At 52.7% G+C, this 14,156-nt stretch overlaps 1 protein-coding gene across 1 annotated transcript in view; it reads right to left on the reverse strand.

Annotated features, from left to right (window-relative positions):
- Positions 1 to 450: 450 nt before the first annotated feature.
- Positions 451 to 14,156, reverse strand: part of MCPH1 (microcephalin 1) — a gene marked incomplete at both ends in the record, with an annotated part of 219,396 nt that continues 205,690 nt past the window's right edge. The window contains 3 exon segments of the mRNA XM_082680246.1: positions 451 to 569; positions 3,580 to 3,822; positions 4,134 to 4,371. Coding sequence (XP_082536372.1) covers positions 451 to 569; positions 3,580 to 3,822; positions 4,134 to 4,371 — 600 coding nt within the window.

The following is a 14,156-nucleotide window of genomic DNA, read 5'->3' on the forward strand; positions in this document are numbered from 1 at the left end:
GGTGACATTTTTCTTCCTGCTGCCGGAAATCTGACTTTTGTTTTCCCGTGTATTTTCATACATATTCAAGTGCCGCAAGTGTGGTCTTTCTTAAAAATCTCCATTCCTCCTCCTGGGTGAATGATTCATCAAGAATCTTGGCCTAAGTATGCTGCTGTTTCAGGGAAAACAGACTCTGGGGAATGACTTGGGAACACAATCGGGACGGGTCCAGTGGCTTCGTCAGAAGGCAGCTCGGTGTGTGTGAGCTTCTGCTCAGAGCCAGTGAGTAAGACGTGGCTTAAGTTTCACGTGTGGAGCCCTAGTGAGAGACTTCTTAAGTTCACACCGTTCTAGGCCAGCAACACCAGGCGGTATGATGATCATTTAACAGTTTTTAAAAAAATATTCAAAAACATTGGGTCATTGTTTTTAAGATACAGTGAAGGGATAAAAGTTTTATCGGACAGATTACAGTACTAGGACGTCAAAGGTCCTGGGGAAAGTGTCGACATCTGCCCCCGCCAAGGGGGAGTTTCTAATGGCCAGAAAAGTCTCCTCCTTGTCTATCCCCTGTGACTCTATTAGGTCTACAAAAACAAAGACCCCACAAAATATAGGAATAAGTGTAAAGGTACTAAAAAATCCTAGAACCTGGGCTTCCCTGGTGGCGCAATGGTTGAGAGTCTGCCTGCCGATGCAGGGGACACGGGTTCGTGCCCCGGTCCGGGAAGATTCCACATGCCGCGGAGCGGCTGGGCCCGTGAGCCATGGCCGCTGAGCCTGGTGTCCAGAGCCTGTTCTCCGCAACGGGAGAGGCCACAACAGTGAGAGGCCCGCGTACCGCGCAAAAAAAAAAAAAAAAAAAATCCTAGAACCTTTATTTTGGAAGGTAAATTACAAATCTGAAAGTGGGCACACCAAGCTACGTTCAAGATTTTAAAAACAGTTTGAATAAAATAATGAGCTCTCAGGGATTCGACCTCACACGGCACCTGATATTCTAGTTGGAACAACTCTAGTTGATAAATTCTGAGTACTGCTTTTCATAAGTTATCACAAAATGACTTTTAAACTGGTGCTTTAACATGGTTTTAATTTTAATTTAAAAGTGGTTTTATTGCTAATTTTAATTTTACATTTTGACAAAATATTCTCTGGAAGTGTCTGTACTGAAAGCTAATGGGAAGGATAAAAGTCTCCAGGAGAGACAATGCTGCTTTGGCAAAAGGTCAGGAACGATTTTTTACGTGTCAGTGGGTCCCGTTGCCCGGCAGTCCTGGACACTGCCCCCTGCAGATGGGAGAGATTTTGCACCCCCGTGTTGTCTCCTCCGATCATCGTGTTTACTACTCTGTCTCGTACACGAGGTAAGTAAAATTAGGTCCAGAGAGACCCAGGTGACTTGCGTCTGGTCAGAGAATAAGCTAGTGGCAGAAAAGGTGATGCCCTAGATTGTGTGTTTTGTAGGTCTGTGCATATGTGTAGAGACAGAAAAATGAAATCTCCTGCACAATGAAATCATCTGCACAAAGCTGGAGCTATTGTACCGTACTTCCGTTCAGAAAGAGATGCATATAAACTAAAAGAACATGTATTTTTCAAGTATTTAACACTCACGCGACAAGGCTGGGGAGGACCCAGTGCAGACGGGGCCTCGGGACTGATGTTACAGGTGAGGACTTCACCGTGCCGAGAGCCGAGGATTCCAGGACACACGGTACCTGGGAGTTGCCAAGGGCACACGTAGATGGTGCGATCAATGAGAAATCAGAAACAGGACATGAATTATGGGAGGGGAAAGAAACAAAAACCTAGGTCTGCAGTTCCAGCTCTGAGACTCAAAGAACTCCAAAGGGCCCTGTGGAAATTACACCCTGGGCTTCAAGCAGGTAGACATTCACCTCCTGAAAACCCACCATCGGGGGGTCAAGTGGCCAAACCCCAGGAGGAACCAGGCTGACCTGTGCACAATCCATGCACAGAAGTGCACCAGGGCTAGGAAGGGGCCGGCTGAGCTCCCCAACCTGGAAATAAGAGGAGTGCAGACCTAGGCTTCGGCCCTCTGCACGGCGCATGATTGCAGACTTTGGAAAGACTAGTTGTTGATGTGGGCTGTTGATATCAATCCTGTGCACAGTTCTGTTAGCTGAATGAGGCTCTTTTTTTTTTTTTTTTTTTTTTTTGCGGTACGCGGGCCTCTCACTGTTGTGGCCTCTCCCGTTGCGGAGCACAGGCTCCGGACGCGCAGGCTCAGCGGCCATGGCTCACGGGCCCAGCCGCTCCGCGGCATGTGGGATCTTCCCAGACCGGGGCACGAACCCGTGTCCCCTGCATCGGCGAGCGGACTCTCAACCACTGCGCCGCCAGGGAAGCCCGAGGCTCCTTTTTTAAAGCACAATTCTGGTCTCTGGTCGGTGTCATTTTGATACATGCACTTTTCTAAAAACCAAAACCAGAACTTCTGTTTCAGAACACTGGATGTTTTGAGGGCTATATTCTTGGCATTTAGAAAAGAGTAAACAGCCTCTCTTGGCTTCTGGACTGTAGCTAAAACCATAGGTATTTTGAAATTAGTTTCCAGGCAAAGAATAAATTACTCTGCACCAGAAAGTAAAAAATGACTTTTGATTGTCATACTTTAAAAATATATCAAAGGCTGACCAACAGTCACTTAAAAGATATTCATAAAATGTGGTTATTATAAACGAATGCAACCTGGACAAACATGGTCTCTGCTAACGTGTCAAAGGATAATGTCTAGGAAGGGGTGAGAAAAGCCAGAAGTTTGGGATTTAGAGGCAAGGAAAGCAAATAGGAAGATTGAAAAAGAAACCTAGGCAGAGAGAGAGAGCGAGCACACTTAAGACGTAAGGATCTTGGCCGAAAGTGCTGAAACAGGGCTCATTCAATGTCATGGCTTGAACTATGTCCCCCAAAGGCCACAGGTTGAAGCCCGAACCCCCGGGACCTCAGAATGGGACTGTGTTTGGGAAAAGGGCCTTTAAAGAGCTACTTAAATTGAGGTCATGAGGGTGGGCCCTAATCCAGTGACTGGTGTCCTTATAAGAGGAGATGGGGACGCGCAGGGAAGGCCATGTGAAGACACAGGGAGAGACGGCCCCCTGCAAGCAGGAGCGACGCCTCGGAGAAAGCAGCCCCGAGGACACTTTGATCTCAGACGCCTGGTCCCCAGGGCTGAGAATACCTCCCTGCTGTCTCAGCCCCGTGGTCTGTGGTGCCATACCGCAGCCAGGCCGACTAGTACGTTCATCCAAACCCAGTGGAGCCCCAAGTTCACCCCACCATGCTCGACTACATCACATACGCTGCCCAAGTCCGCCTCCCCTGGGCCCCTGCAGCCCCCAGAGCTGGGGTAACAGACGAAGCCCCTTGTTGCTGGTGTCAGCCTCCAGCCTCCCAGGAATCGGGGCTCATCTGGCACTACCTCCTCCCCTGCAGGCTCGAGGGGGGTGTTTTGCCCAACGTAGCAGAATCGACGCCAGACACACACGTCACATTCACACAACACTTGCTTTTAGAAATAAAAGCCCCAGTCCTTTTGTGCTAAAACGTACCACCTGGAACACGCGGACAAACGAGCATCAGGACAAGTGCCTGAAAGGGAGGGACAGTGGCGGGTCCTGGCAGCCGGTGCTGGCCGAGACCCCAGACGCAGAGCGAGGCAGTCACGCAGTGGGAGGGCCCAGGAGCTGGGGGCGGCCAGGCTGGTGCCGTGGCCTCGCGGCTGGGGCAGCTCGGGGTCTACTGGGTCTTCCACACGAGCCGGGAGATCAAGTGGCACAATTCTAATAGGATTTCCTTTGTCCCCGCGAACTGCACCTGGGCTGACAGTAAAAAGCAGGAATGTCTCGGTGGGCTTGTAACAGATGAAAGTCACAGGAGGGTTTTTCTCTTTTTACAGGACTCTGTTAAGGCAGATACGTGGACACTGAGATATCCGGCAGAGGCCCCCAGGCTGCGTGCAAGGGGGCATGGGCCTGAGGCTCCCCTCTGAAACCTGGTCCAGTGGCCAGGAACACACAACAGAGGCTCTGAAGGGGACCCCCAATGGCTGCTGCAATCACGAGGCACCTCCCTGTCACCCCCGAGCCCCCCCAGGACACAGCGTCGTCTTGTGCATGGGTTCCTACCTAAGATCCACCTTTCCGACAGGTACGTGACTGTCGCCGCCTTCTTTCTTGGGACGGGTCCGATGCAGATGCTGGCCTGGCGAGGGATGTGCGTGACCCAAACCCCGCACGGCACGACCAGCTCCCCCAGCTTGGCTCTGAGCAGGCCACTGGCCGGGGTAATGAACACGGTCGGCTGATCGGCAAACAGGGCTCCCCGGTACCGCCTGGTGGACGAGAGGCGCTCCTGGCGGCAGAACTGTGGGCAATGGCGGGGGGAGGGTTCCTCCAAACCAATTCATTGTTCACAACAGGCCAACTGCAAGGCTCACGTCCTTTTTCAGAAAAAGAACAAACTGAAGGTGAGGTTGCGCACACTCAGTGAATTCTGAGGATCCAGGGGAGATGATGCCATTTAATGATAACGACGGATAATAAGCAGTGACGTTTCCTGGAGCAGCCTACAGGCAAAACTCCAAGCAAACAAATTTATAGGCCAAAAAAAAAAAAAATGTTTAGGCCTTTGAATTACTACAAATTCTAAACCAAATTATTGAAAAGTAATCAACTGTTCAACTGAGGGAGGAAAACGGCCTCTGCATTTTGAGTAACCCAGAGGAATGTGGAGGCAGGAGCCTTGCGGGACACAAGTGCCCTCGGCACCGGGACAGCATCCTTCGTCCCGGGCTCAGGGTTCCCGGAGCAAGTGACGCCACAGCCCCGAATGGCTGTAAATCCAGCCTCATGGGGTCAAGGGTGTAAATGGCAAAGCACAGAGCAGAAGTCCTAGCTGTGCCCTGCTAGGCCAGGTCGGGGAGGGGTGCGTCCTGATGGAGGGGGGAGATGATGGGACGGGGTTCCGAGACGGGGGCCTTGAACTGCCCGCCCTTCTGTGCTGATAAAGTCACATCGGCCGGCTGGCCAGAGGCACAGTGGGGAGGTCCCGCTGTGCTACACGCTCCTGTCCCTAACTCCAGGTTCATAAAGACTTCTCTATGTGCAAATGCCCTCTGGGATATGTTGATGGTTATCTGCCATCCACATCTGAGTGCTTTAACCCGCATGTTTCCCTGAGGACAGAACTGAACATCTGAGATCAGCAGCTCAGAGAAATTAAGGACTTTGACGGGAGGTCTGTGGGAAAAGAGATGAAGGGGTGCCTCTCAGAGGAGGGGCCCGGGTGGGCGGGTGAGGGAGCGCCCGTTACCCAGAGGACAGTGGGTGGCTAGTACGGGAGAGGGGCTGACCCCGGGGTGGGCAGGCAGCGAAGAAGGTGTTCCTCAGTCCTCCACTCCGACAAAGTCTGAGAAAGAAGAAATTGTCCCCCTACTAGGTTTTCATGCTCCTTTCCTTTTGAAGAAGACGATCCTACTGTAACAGCGACATCAGCAACAACAAAAAACCCCCCAAGACCCCACTGCAACATCAGTGGAACTGATTTGATAAACAAGGCCGTGGATTCATTCTCTTTTCTCACCCCAGCCTTGAATTTTGCCATAAGCTTTGATACATTGCACAGCTTCCCTTCGACTTGGGTACCTAACAGGACAAATGACCATTCTCCCCGTGGGGTACCTTCGTTCACGCTGTCACTCCCAACATCCCTGAGACGCAGGGAGTGGAAAGGGTCATTCCTTTAATTTTTGAAGATGAAGACACTGAGGCAGAAGAGATTTGCTTTGGTTCAACGTGACTCGAGCTGCAAGGAAAAACCCACCATCCGTAAACTCAGTGAATCACTGGGCCACCCTGCCCTGAAGCTGGGGATCAAGAATCTTACTAAAGTTGGATGTAGTCACACGTCCTAAAAAGTAGTTGCAGAGGCTGATAACTGAAACAATACCGAAAGGAATACAGTAAGCTGAGTGTCCCTGGGCTTTCTGTTACTCAAATCCACTCCTGTCTTTTCCTCCTTAACGGCAAGGCATGGTGGTTTTTTGGGTGCTGACCTCTGCAGGGCCATGTGTTCAAGATAGGGGTCCCTTCCCAGCCCAAGGGGAAGACTCAGGCTGGGTCCAGGCCAACCACAGGGATCCCCTTTCCCTTTCGAAGGACAGGGTCAAGCGTGGGCTGGACCCGATCCCGGCCAGTGGGACCTGAGAGTGAGCCTGCTGGGGGCAGTTTTTCCTCACCTACTAACATAAGCAACTTTGTCTTGTCGACAAAGGACACCCAGAATTCCTGAAGCCACCCGAGGACCCTGGACACCCTGAGAACAAGCAAGTGGGAAGAGGGGAAGCCCTGGATCCCAGGTAACAAATGCTTCTAAGCCACTGGCCTGACCAAACTGGGAATTGGCCTCCTCTTGTCCTTTTAATGTCAGGGGAAAAAAAAAAATCTTCATTTTTAAGCTACTCTTTGTTGAGGTTTTTGTTTGCAGAAGCCCAAGCAACTGAACGCTGCAGTTCTCATGACCCTGCCCCTTACCAGAGGTGAGAGTTTGCTGTATATTTTTCTAAATTCTGTACAACACACATATACTTGGGATACAGTTTTTCTTGATCAAGGATATATCTTGGTACACAGAAGAGCAGTAACTCAAACCTGTTTTAATCCAGCAGAAAGGACGTAAGTGAGCCTTTCTCATGTTTAGAATGAGCCTTCGGAAGCTAATCGGATGCTTCCTTCTTCTCCCGCCCACATTTATTGAACACTTACTCTCTACCAGGCACGTGCAAAGTGCCAGGAAGCAAAGCTGATTGAGATGCAGTCCTTGACTTCAGTTTAAAGCACGTACTGCGAAAGTCAATAAATGAAAACGCTTCCCTTTATTTATTTATTCAGCTTGCAATCAGAGGAAGTAAAGAATTACAAGGATCTGATTCTTCACTCAAAATAATTGAGACTAGGTGCGTGCTGACTTTCCGATCCTAAGTAAAATAATTTCTGGGGAAGTTTAATCAAGATTTAGTTTACTTAAAATTAAATTTAGGAATTTATCCTCCAAATACACTCCCCGATGTATGTAAGGACATGTGTGTAGAGGAGTTCATTGCCACAGAAACAGCGATGATTGGCAGGTTTTTTATAAATATAATAGGACACCTGATTCTTCTTACTGCTGAGTTTTAGTTAAAACCTTCCGCTTACTGAAATGAGTTAAGTATGGGATACTCCCCCAATACTCCCTTTACTGTCCTCAGTCCCCGTGCTTTTGCTTCCTGGGTCCTCGTGACTGATGGGCCTCAGATGTACCAGTGCAGCCTTACCCTGGAGCCCAGGCTCTGCTCTGAAGGCACAGATCATAAAATTGCTTTGCTACTGCCCTTGACCTTGCCTTAAGGGTTCTGACTGCGGCAGTCAACTTTCCTGTCTAGCAAAGCATCATTCTGTCCCCACGGGTACGTTGTAAACAATGAGAATTGTGAGGCTGCGAGCAGCCCAGGTTAACAGAGCGGCCGAGGGAGCTCTACACGCCCTCTGACACGTACCTCCATCCAGCTTCCCCCCGACAGGCCTGCTTTCACTGCAAGCCTTTTGGTACAACAATGCATGGCCATTTGCTCTAACCCCTAATTTCATTTCAAGCTTTTCGACACACATACACCTGCCACCAACTGCCAGGAAAAGGAGTCTGGGCGGGGCATGTGGGCATTATTACAGGGTGGTGGAGGGTGGTGTGTTATTGTTTCCCTCTAAGGTGACCTCAGAAACCAGGTTTATCCATGTGGACTTAGAAGGTTCTGGCTAAAAATGATTAAAAGACAAGTTAAAAAAATCATAACTCATATCACTGTAAAAGGAACATTTAAGATGTGTTCATTTTATTTAACTCTGACAGACGCTATACTGGTTCAAAGGAGAAACAGATAACACATTTATAGATTAGAGATACTGAAATGAAGTTGCACATGGACCAAAATATTGGCTTTTCCGTGGGGTAGGGGGATATTCCCTTCACCAGACAGATTTCACTTCTAGCCCACAGACAAGAATCGTGTGCACTGACAGTAGGTCTTTACGGCCTAGGGTTGTGAAACAGCTCAAAGGCAATGAAAGCTGGAAGCAGACAACCTGGGGATGGTGTGGGGTGCGTGGGCTATGAAGTGTAGTTTTCCAGTGAGGCGCAACTTTTTCCCCACAGAGCCCAGGATGCTTGTTTACCAAAGGAGATCGTGGAAGGAAGGAGGATCAAGTGGAATTTACTGACAGCTCTGGACTAAAGGAGCCTCCAAAGTAACAGGCCAGGCCAGGAGTCTGGGTGAATCTGGGGTGCAGCTCCCACTCTTCTCTGTGAGTGGCGGCATAAGATGATCATCACGCAGATGTGTATGTGGATGCAGGTGTACATACATGACGGAGGCAGCCGGAAGGAGGCAGAAATCTCTCTCTGTCATGAGATCTTCGTTTGAACCCTTGGTTGCAGAGGATCAGTACTACTGAAGGGTCTCAGTTAAGGCCAAAGAGCCACTGGCTCTGCTTTATAGAACGTGGCCTTTGCGTTTGTGCCTTCATTAAAAAAGCTATACTGACTTAACAGGTTAGCTCAGAACCTTCCAGCCTCTTCACACAGAAGTCAGTCAAGGGGGACCACACTGTTTACAGAGCAAAGCTGAGGGGAACCGCCCCCTGCCAACCCTGTGCTTCTAGCTTCAGTGACCCCCGGGTATTCGTCCCCGACCCAGACGTCTCCCCACCCTGAACCCCAAACAGGGGAGGGTGTTGACGGTTCATTTACTCCGGACGTGGGTGTTAGAGTTCACTAGCGATTCTGCTTTTCCCCCTGGGTAGAGCGCACCTTGAGTGTTAGTTTCCGCAGGTAGTTTTGAGCCATATGGGGAAAAGGAGGTACACATCCTTCACTGTGGAATTCTCATGGCAAACTATTTCCCGCGTTTGGGACCCGCAGCTCAGGGAGGCTGGCTTCTTCTGTTTTGCCTGAGATCACACACCACAGAATTGAGGGGTCAGGCCCCAAAGCCCTGGCCCTTCCCAGAACTTCACATGATCTCTGCTCCTTGTGGCAACAGAGGGACAGGAATACCCAGCTGTGAAATGATGCCACACCTCTTCAGAGCTAAGACGCACTCTCCCACATTTTAGCAACCATAACCTAAGGACGGGGCTGACACCGCACCATGGGGTGTGGTTCCGATTGGCCAAATATACCACAGAACTCTCTAATTTGTGCCTTGGTGTTTTTCAATTCCCTGTGCTTAGGGTGGTTATACAAATCTATGTATGTTAAAACTTATCTGTACACCAAAAAGCCTCAATTTTTACGGTTAACTTAAAAGACAGAATAACAGTTAAGAAGTACGCTTTTTTAGCATTATGTTTGTCTACATCCCATTTTTCTTTCAAGGACAATTTAAGTGCTTCGTCTGTGGAGGCTTTTCTGAAGGGCACTGCTCTAAAATCCTATCAAGTGCAGACTGGTCCACTGAACTGGAACTCAGCACGTACCAGTGGCCATAATCCAGTGGTGCAGAGAGGCCAGGCTCGCAGTGACGACAGTCGATAGGGCATCTGTAGCTGCTGTGGCTGCGGAGGTTTCGAGGGAGAGAAAATGCGTGACTGATGTGATGGTTAACGTGTCAGCTTGGCGGGGGGGGGGGGGGGGGGGCGGGGGCTCAGGGATGCCCAGAGGGCTGGTGAAACATGATTTCTGGGTGTGTATGTGAGGATGTCTCTGAAACTTCCAAGCCTTTAAGGGTCTAAATAGAACAAAAAGGCAAGGGAAGGGCGAATTTGTTTTCTCTGCTTAAGCTGGGCCATCGGAGCTCCTGGCATTGGGCCTTTGGACCTGGGCTGAACCTTCCTGGTTCTCCGGGCTGCAGACAGCAGGTCCTGCGAGTTCTCAGCCCCCGGAATCATGCGAGCCCACTCCTATAATCCACCTCCTCCTGCATGTCTCCGTGTGTGTATCTGTCTCTCGAGAACCCTTGTGAACACAGCTGAGTCAAGGAGGAGTGGGGCGGGCCAGGCAGAAGGATGCCTGCCGGAGGAGACGCGTCACATGGGAGGGTGATTCTGGGATCTTTTCCTTCATACTTTTCAATAATAAAAAGGTGACCACGTAGTTAAGAGAGCTGAAGATGCCCACCCCAGAAGACGTGGCTCACCCGCTCCCACGGAGCACACGCAGTGCCTGGCCCTGTCGCAGGGTCCAGGTAGGAGGCTGAGCTGGTGAAGTGTCCCCTCGGTGTGAGGACAGCTGCACCCGTGTCCCACGTGGCCTTGCACTTCATTGCTGAGCCCAGAGATGCACATGAGAGGGCCTGGGAGGAGAGAGGGGGCAGAGCCAGACCACGAGCCACGGTGGACGCTTTAGCTCAGCTGGGTACCTTCTGGCTGGGGGGCTGTCACAGAAGACAGCAGGGACCGCGAGTGCCGGGAAGGATCCTGGAGATGGCCTCAGCCACGGCTCAGCTCGCCTTCACAGACGAGGAACCCGAGGCCCAGGAGACGAAGTTCCTTATCTGACGTCACAGCAGAGCTTGCCTGCACTGCCTAAGGTACAAATCCCTGGAACCGCTGCCCGCTACCCTACAGTCAGGGCTGGGTCCATGACGTAACCTGTTTATTCGTTTGACGGTCAGGCTACGTTACCAGGATACAGCAACGTAAGGACACAGTGTCTGCTTCCCCAGGACTTCCTAGAAATCACAGCAGGACAGGACACGTCACCTCATGGGATGGGAAACGAGAGCCGGGCAGGCTTCCCGGAGGCGGCATGTGATTTGGAGATGGGACAGGAGGATATTTGCTCAGGGAGGGGCGTGTGGGGCGGCGGTGTCTGGGATCGCACACGCTGGCACGAACAGCTCCAGATCACTGGGGGGTGAAGCGCACGGGACCAAGGGCCTGGTGGGGGAACCACCGTGACCAAAGCTCATGTTAAAAGCCTGTAAGTCTGTACCAAGGTGAGGAGGCTGAGTAAGCAGGCACCAGACGGATCGTGATTCTACTGCATGACGTATGGGTCACGGGGAGCCATGAGAACCGTGGGCACATCAGGGCACGAAATCCAGATGTTAGGAAGAGCATGCTGCAGACGGTACAGAGGGGCTGAGATCAGAGACAGACGACGCCAAGGAAAGGACGGCAGTGATTTCAGCAAGAAATGAAGTCAGGCAGGGCATGGGGAGTGGGAAGGGCATGGATTCTAGATGCAATGAACCTGTTTCAAGCTTCCTATTACTATGTGGGGTTAACAGACCCATGCACGCGTTTGTAGGGGTGCTCAGCTGTTGAGGTTCTAAAGGTTCCAATAAATAATGCCTCTCTTTCCCCCCACCCCAGGTTCAATACCAGCCGGGAGACAGACACAGGTGTCTAACAGAGATCAAACCCACTTTCATCATTCATAAAGCCGGCTGGACACCTGGGCCTTAGACCTGCGGTGCGGTGAGTTTGCTGGCCCTGCCCAGAAGGAGGTACCCACAGGGCCGCAGCTGGCACTGGACCAACTGCAGGGGCTGTCAGCGTGCCCCGCTCCTCTCTGCAAACCCTGCAGTGTGAGAAGCTGGTCTTCCTCTCCTGGGGGTGGGGGGCGGCAGAGAAGGGGAGGCGACAAGAGACCATGGGAACACATAGGGCTCCTCTCTGACACCCACCCAGAAGGCAAATCTCTGAAACAGTGACTTGAGTGGCTCTCACTGTAACTCCCCCAGGCAGTTGGCCCCAGTGAAACCGCTAGCTCTGGAGGATACATCTCAGAAAACAGATCCTAGTGCTGTTTCAAAGTAGAAAAAGGTAGACCCAAAGGCAACCGTTTGGAAACACAAAATATAGTTAGAAGTTTCACCTCCTAAAAATGTCACTGCCAGGCTTCCCTGGTGGTGCAGTGGTTGAGAACCTGCCTGCCAATGCAGGGGACACAGGTTCGAGCCCTGGTCTGGGAAGTTCCCACATGCTGCGGAGCAACTAAGCCCATGCGCCACAACTACTGAAGCCCACATGTCTAGAGCCCGTGCTCCGCAACAAGAGAAGCCATCGCAGTGAGAAGCCTGTGCACCGCAACGAAGACCCAATGCAGACAAAAATAAAAATTAAAAAAAATAAAAATGTCAATGCCTACACTTGACCACATTAGGGGGACTGACTAGATCACAGGGAAAGTGAGCTGCCTGTGCCTGAGAAAGAACAAATGATGTCTGTCTGTGGTCCTGGGAAATTTTTACAAAGCCAAAGAAACAAACGGAACACACCTTTAACAATTCTGATATTTGCCTAAATCCCATAAAGATAAAGACAAGGTCTTCAAATGAGGAAACATGATGATCTAAGTTCCCACAATTTTCCATGTAAACCTGTCCTTCTCTCTGCAGCTTCCAGACCCCCCCTCCCCAGCTCGGAACCTCTCACTTCTGACCTTTTGTTTCCGGGCTCCCTGTTACCTCCATGACCTCTCCTGTCCTCAGTTCCTAGGACCCCTCTTTCCTGGTGACCTTGTCCACAGCCCCTCACCCGAGCCTCAGCCCCAGGAGCTGCAGACTCTCCTCCCTCCCAGGCGCATGCCCCTGTCCTTCCGGCAGCCACTGCCTTCTCATGGTCACCCCCGTGGTGCCCTCTGCCCCCCGACCCAAGGCTTAACGTCCGTGGTCAGTGGCTGTAATTATCCCCTATGACGCCAGCCTTCACCCCCAAACGCGGTCAAAGCACAGCCCTGGTTAAACCCAGCTGCCAGCTGACCCTGCCCTGCAGCAGCGTAGCTGGAGGACAGCCACCCCGGCGGAGTCCACGCCCGCCCCTAAATGCAGCCGGATGCTGCTGTCCCTCCCCACCCCCCCACCCCCGCCCCGTCCCTCTCCTGGCCGGCTGCGTGCACACCTCGGCCCTGCAGCCCGGGATGGGGACGTCATGCCGGACATCCGTGGCTTCCCTGCAGCACGTGGTCCTAAGCGGATCCCGCGGCCCCTCCCAGGCCGAGGCCCCGCTCACTGTGGTCCTCCACGTCCTCAGCCCGTGTCTCTGCGTCCCCCCGCAGCGCGTGGCCCACACTGCCAGCCGTGAATCTGTCTCCTCCGCAGGCCCTCGTGCCGCTGGTGCCCCCGGCAGCTCTCCGCCGCACCTCGCGGGCGCCATCGGGACACTACACGCCCTGGGTTTCTGTCCGCTTCCCCGGCGGCTGCTGCCGCTGGGTGTCTGCCTCCTTCCCGACGCTCCACAGCAAGGGCCGGGCTCAGGGCTCGGTCCTTCTCCCCCCGCACTCACCCCACCCTCGGTGACTCGAGCAGCCGCCGCGCCGAGGGCGCCCCCGCTCCCCTGCAGACCCCAGGCCCAGCTGCCTTCTCTTCGGGGCCCCTGGACGCCGCAGACCCCGTCCCGGCCCCTCCTCCTCGCTCGGGCCTCCACCTGCGCCTTCTCCAGCTCAGCTTTGGCTGGTCCACCCTTCCAGGCACCCCGGCCGGAAGCGTGAGGTCGCCTTGACGCCTGCCACCTCCCATCGCGCGATCGGGACGCCTTCAAATACACGCGGACGAGGACATTCTCGGTGCTGTGCTCTCTGCTCCAAGCCCGGCCAACGTCACCTCTTACCTGGACCAACGCCGCGTGCTTCTAAGTCAGACTCGCTTTCCACGCCAGTTAGGGAAGCCAAACTTACCCCCCTGGGGGGATCAGGGCAGCAGTGACCAGACAAAAAGGATTCCAAACAAGGGCAGCGCTCAGGGTGGGCGGGAGCCCGGAGAGAGTCCCAGCGGGTGGCAGGGCCTTCAGCCAGCCTGAAGGAGCAGGAAATGGAGAAGCACCGAGAGGAGACCGAGCATCCCAGGGGTGGGAAAGAGGGAGACACGGTGGGCAGGGGGGTGGGGCAGCGGAGCAGAGGACGGGCCGGCAGAGGACGGGCAGGGGCTGCTAGAGCAGATCCTCAGCTGAGGGAGATGGGGGTCTAGGAGTCCGGAATAGAATCTGCAGAGGATGCGTCAGAAAGGGCAGGTTCTTCTAAAAACAGCTACCATATGACCCAGCAATCCCACTACTGGGCATACACCCTGAGAAAACCATCATTCAAACAGAGTCATGTACCACAATGTTCACTGCAGCTCTATTTACAACAGCCAGGACATGGCAGCAACCTAAGTGTCCATCGACAGATGA

This window comes from Grampus griseus (assembly GCF_964374135.1).
Source record: "Grampus griseus genome assembly, chromosome: 21".
Classification (NCBI taxonomy): Eukaryota; Metazoa; Chordata; class Mammalia; order Artiodactyla; family Delphinidae; genus Grampus; species Grampus griseus.